Source organism: Solanum lycopersicum, chromosome 2, assembly GCF_036512215.1.
Source record: "Solanum lycopersicum chromosome 2, SLM_r2.1".
Lineage (NCBI taxonomy): Eukaryota > Viridiplantae > Streptophyta > Magnoliopsida > Solanales > Solanaceae > Solanum > Solanum lycopersicum.
Window position 1 is genome coordinate 39,537,496 of NC_090801.1, and position 6,044 is coordinate 39,543,539.

The 6,044-nt window shown below is 30.8% G+C and overlaps 1 protein-coding gene across 1 annotated transcript; it reads left to right on the plus strand.

Annotated features, from left to right (window-relative positions):
* The first annotated feature begins 316 nt into the window (after positions 1-316).
* On the plus strand, positions 317-3,736 carry WRKY35 (WRKY transcription factor 35). Its single transcript, XM_010317323.4, has 3 exons — positions 317-1,266; positions 2,012-2,152; positions 2,827-3,736. Exons 1-3 carry the CDS (start codon positions 824-826, stop codon positions 3,386-3,388), a joined length of 1,146 nt encoding a protein of 381 aa, XP_010315625.1. The 5' UTR covers positions 317-823; the 3' UTR covers positions 3,389-3,736.
* The last annotated feature ends 2,308 nt before the right edge of the window (positions 3,737-6,044 follow it).

A 6,044-nucleotide genomic window follows, 5' to 3' on the forward strand; every position in this document is an offset into this window, starting at 1 on the left:
TCGTAGTCTAAAATTACTAATTATAAATATTGGTCTGCCCGCTGTAGAATTATTTTATTAAGAGAAATATAATAATTATTATATCATATTCGAGACCATGTTCATTGACTAGAGAGGCAACTTTTTTTATTAAAAAAAAATTGTTTACTAATAAAATGCCTCTGACCTATAATTAATTCAGCTTTTAAAATAGTCTTAAGATAATAATAAGACTCTCATTATGAATAAATATATAGTTAAAAATTGGGGAATTAATTAAGGAGGTATCCAGCAATTTTGTCAAATTATTTATCTATCACATTAAAGTAACTAAACTAAACTATGTGTGAGATGCTAAAAACTTAGAAAGAGAAATAGTTTAGAAAAATAATAATAATAATAATAATATGTTTAGAAGAGAGAGAACATGAGTTAAAATATGATTAAAGAAGAGTGGCATTGATTTGATGGGCATGATGAATGACATATTGAAGAAAATGAATCATCTCAAAGCCCTAATTGATTAATTAATTAATTAATACTAGCAGTTGTTTTTTTAAAACTCTCTCTTTCTATCTATCCCCCACTTGTGTTGCGTATAGAAATAAACACTTTTATGTGAAAAGTCAGCGACTTCCCTTTTCCTTTATCTCTCTTGCTACTATCCATCAAACTCATTTTCTTTCTCTATCGTATAGAAATCAAAGATATTTGTTTCAATATTTTGCTTCTTTGGCCGTGTTGTTTGTTAACGTCTGTTTGGTGCAAAACATACCAAACTAATTACTCCTACAAGAGAGTTGAAGACATCATGTGCAGCAGCTAGGCTAGAAGTGATTTATCTATGGAGAATAATAATTATCAAGGTGATTTAGCTGATATATTCCGAGGTGGAAATAACAATACAACTTCCGGTGAATCATCATCAACTAATAATACGATTATTCCTATTCCTGACGGGTGGACGCAGCTCCCTTATTCCGCTACTGAAGAACCAACATGTGTTCAAGATTTTGGAGATCCGTTTTGTAACTTGAGAGATCCACTCTTTCATGATCTTGATATGTTGCAGGCCACACCTACTGAAGATAATAATAATAATAGTGTTTTCGGAGATTCGAGAAAACGAGGCAATAATATGTTTTCAAGGATGCTTCAGATCTCTCCTACAAACAAGTTGGCTATGTCAGTACAAAATCATGATGCTATGAATTCATCAAAAACTTGCTCAATACAAAACTCTGCCTTACAGATCTCATCTCCGCGAAATACGGGTATCAAAAGAAGGTGAGTAAATTCTTCAACATTATTATTATTATTATATACACTATATATTATACACTTAGAATTGAAAATTCATAAGATAACATGGTTGCCTAGTTTTAAGAGATTTTTATTAGAGTGTATCTAATTATGTAAGCAAATATTAATTCAACAATATAATTTGAAGAAAAGTAAAAGATTATATTTGCATGAAATCCGGATAATATTTTTATTCAATCAAAGTAGACTGAATTAGACTTACCATTCAATTTTTTGTGGACATCATTTTCAGCTTCTAAATGGAAAAAGAAGTATTTTCCATGATTACTTCTTAGGAAAAAAGCACGCAAATAGAATAGAAAACAAAATAAATCGAAAATTGATCTTAAAAAAAAAAAAACACGCAGGTTTAAATTTTTGAGTCAACGGTTGGTATGTTTGTTAAATTGAAAAAAAGCTAAATAAAAAATTGATTTAAAATCGCAGCAATAGATTTTGAATGATCGATTCACGAACTTGACATAACCTATACATTCCAGTTAGCACCAGTTTGACAATTAATGATAATTAATGAAGGATTATGATAGAATATTACAAGTTTATACAGATATAAATCATGGACTACAATACTAACTCTATGGAACAATAAATTTGTTGATATGATCGGAGGTTCAACAACAATGAATAGCTATCACGTATGTGTTGGTAAAAAATTATCAGAAAAATGGTAAATTTGTTAATGTATTAGGGTTTGTTTGTGAATTTGCAGAAAGAGTCAGGCGAAAAAAGTGGTGTGTATACCAGCAGCAGCACCAGCAAACAGCCGGCAAGGGGGAGAAGTTGTTCCATCTGATTTATGGGCATGGAGAAAGTATGGTCAGAAGCCAATCAAAGGCTCCCCTTACCCAAGGTCACTCACTCACTATATATTTTCGACTATCTTCATCTCATAAATTTAATTGTCATGCTTAAAAAACATTTTGTACATAATACATATATCTGAGCTTCAAAATGATATTTATATTCTCTAATTTAGTTTTAGGTGTCATGTACAAAATAAACACTTATACACGCATATGTTATTACACATGAGATTACATTTGAACTGATCTATAGTACTCTATGTAGACCACGTCTGTATCTTCTTATAATGTTTATTTTAGCAGAACGAAACTTAGAGAACATACATATGGGTTTATGTATTATGATAAATTTAAAGATGTGACATCTAAATCTAACTCAACTCTAAAAATTAAATTTTTAAGGGAAGAATTACCTAAGCTCATATAAAGGAGACCATCAGTCTATTTCCCAGCCAATATGAGACTTTTTTTAACCTACTCTAAGACCCCCTTCACGCCCAGAACTGACTGGAGCATGGATGGAGAGCCTGAGGAAGAATCTTGCTTTGATACCATGCCCCAAAATCTAGCACACGAGGGAGGATTATCCAAACTCATATAAAGAGACAACCAATCCATTCCCTAACCAACTTGCAACTTTTGCTTTTACACAAGTATACTTGTTTTGATATTTAACTAATGCATTTTGATGTTGTTAAAATAAAATAAAATAAATATGCAGGGGTTACTATAGGTGCAGTAGTTCAAAGGGATGTTCAGCAAGGAAACAAGTGGAAAGGAGCAGGACAGATCCAAACATGTTAGTAATCACCTACACATCAGAACATAACCATCCATGGCCAACTCAAAGAAATGCCCTTGCTGGATCAACAAGGTCTCAACCTAATAATTCCAAACACACTATCATACCAAATAATCCTCAATCACAAACCGATACAGACGATCAACAAAAAGATAATGCTGTGAGCATTTCAAAAGTAAAAGAAGAGGTGGCTGAAGAAGAAGCTGTTCATAATCACAAACTAGTAGAAATGCGCGATGACGAGGAGTTTTCTAAAGATAGTTATCAGCCAATAATGTTACCAGATTCATCAAACCAGTGTCATGAGGATTTCTTTGCAGATTTAGTTGAACTCGAAGCTGACCCTCTAAACCTTTTGTTTGCCAAAACTCTATCAGGAGATATAAATGACTCGAGACCGAAGGAGGACATCGAATCATTCAACATGTACGATTGGAGCAAAGACGGTAACACCAGCAACAACAAGACCGACACATTATAACAAGATTTCAGCAAACACAAAAACATAAAAAACAATCAAATTAAATTCCGCTTGGTACATATTATTGACTGATGGTAAGCCAAGTAAGGAGGGTTTAGTTATTCTCTTGGCCATAATTTTCCTTTTTTTTTTTTTTTTTTTTGATTTTTGGGTTGGTTGTTTATTTGGTTCAATATTGCTACATACTGTACAAGTACTCTTTTGATAATCTTGTCTTCTGACACGAGCAAGAATTGACGTAGAGTGATAAATAATTTTTCATTTTTAATCAAAAAATCTTAGTTTTGAGTTTTTATGGTATGAAATCACGAAGCATTTTACCTCCAATATAAAAATTTTTAATATAAATTTAAATTTAATTAAACTTTAATACGAATATCAAACACCGAATAAAAAATAGAAAAACATTTTGTCTCGTGACTTAGTAGAACAGTGAAGAGATTAAATAAAAGGGGTAAAGGAGTGCTGGTTGATTGGGAGCAGGGCCCAGTCCATTCCTTTTGGGAATATTAATGGATGGGACAGAAAGGTGAGGAACAGAAGGTTTGAACAGTTAAAAGCTATCAAGTACATCTATCAGATCAGATATGACCAGATATAGCTCATAAAGACTCCCATTTTTTCAGTGGGAAAAATAATTGAACTCTTCACTCATTCTTTCTTACACTTTATTTTTTTTAATTTTTATTTGTTAGGGAAAGAATTAGTGGAACTTAAACTCATATATTTTGACAAGACTAAAGAGTTTAAGGTGGTTGGGAAGGTGTTTCTTCAATATGTGCTGTCGAAAATGCAAGCTTTTAGTTTCCTCTCAGCTTTCTGATTGTTAATTCCAATATTGTTATAATTATGTCTGGCTTGGTTATTGTATCATATTAAAATTAAAAGGGGTTTCTTTTTAACCGTCTTCATATCAAACAGTTCGATTTGATTTATTGATTATAAATTACATGAGAATTTTTTGGTGTATGAAAATTTGTAGGAAAATAAATTTTCTATAAAAATTTTCATACCAATCCCCAGAAAAATTCTCATATAATTTACAATTTATTGTACTGTATTACACGCTACGGAGCCTCTAGTATTTTCAGTTACCTTCTAAGAGGGGTACCTCATAACCACTAGATATCGAGAAGATAAACATCTAATTACATAAGTCGCAAAAACAATCTTTGACATCTAAGAGCTCTCTTTGTACTTTGTAAGATGTACCCTCTCTAACGTATTTCCTTCTGTATCTGTGTAATCATATATTCTGTACACTCTTGTGCTTAAAAATTCTAGAATTTCTTGACTGCCATGTGTAGTAGATCATTGTCACCCATACTGATGCTACTATCTCTTTTTGGAACTGTTTCCACCTACTTCTCTTGATCCATTGAAGTGTTTTATATACTCCTTTACGTTGTATTATTGGTTATTGATTTGTTAACATGCTAAGAATCATAAAGATATTGATTTATGATTATAAATTTATTCAGTATTGATTATTATCGGTTTAAGTGTTAAGATTTGACAGAAAAAAATAAATAATTGAAAATCACTTTAAAACATGGTGAAAAATTAAATAAATCATGTAAATGAGGTGATAGATCGTATCTTTCTCAAAAACAACACTAACACATTGTGGATAATCGAATGTTTGAGACGACTAGAAATAAAAATATGAAACTAAATCATAAGTCAAGGACTTTATATATCGAATGATATAAATATAATTATTTATGTACTATCGGGTTATTTGTTAATCCATTAAAAATATCTCAAATCATTAAGAATTGATAACCTTATAAAAATTAAAATTGTTAAGCCAATAACTTTATGGAATCGAGTTATCAATTTTGATTCGATTTTTAACGGTCCTATTTCACTGAATGCATATACAATAACTCTAGAGATGTCTGGACTATCTGTTAATTATGTCTAATCGTACACTTAATTCAAAAAGCAAATGTCACATCCATTGATAAATATTTAAAGCTAACACATATTTTTAGAGAAATTACATATAAAAAAACTTTAAACTGCACAACTTACTTCAGTATATACAAGCGTTTAAATATCCCCCTTAATATTATTGAAGTGAATTAAGTATAACCCTGAAAACAGAATACCACTTTAACCTGCTGCATTAGAGAAATGTAAGCAACGCATTATTAATTTTCAATCTTTATTTTGCATATTTTCACCTTTTTCTTGAACACTTTCTGAAAATTCATTACACTAATCAATTAATTAAAAATACACTTTAAAATCAAAATTGCTCCATCTTCTTTCAACCTTCTCTTCTATGCCCCCCCCCCCCCCCCCCCCCCCCTCCTCTCTTTCTTCTTTTTTGATTTTCACAATTTTTAACCTTTACTAACTTCCTTTTTTACCCGAATTTTCAGCTTTCAACAGTGGTTTTCTCAATTAATATCTTTTTTTAAAAAAAAACATTCTTACTATTTCTTCTTGGTACCCCCTTTTATCTCCCATAAATCTTTCCCTTTAAAATATTATTTTTTGTAAAGTTATTTTTTTTCTTAACAACTCAAATAAAAAAATAAATAAGAAAGTTGATTGACTCGCATTTTTTACATCACAACTAATCGAATTCAAAATGAATTACTTAAAATTCAAGAAAGTTTACATTCAACAATATGAATTAGGTGTT

Coding starts and splice junctions, on each gene's coding strand:
- WRKY35 (XM_010317323.4), top strand. CDS start 824: ATGGAGAATAATAATTATCAAGGTGATTTAGCTGATATATTCCGAGGT. Junction 1,267..2,011: donor AATACGGGTATCAAAAGAAG/GTGAGTAAATTC, acceptor GTGAATTTGCAG/AAAGAGTCAGGCGAAAAAAG. Junction 2,153..2,826: donor AAAGGCTCCCCTTACCCAAG/GTCACTCACTCA, acceptor ATAAATATGCAG/GGGTTACTATAGGTGCAGTA.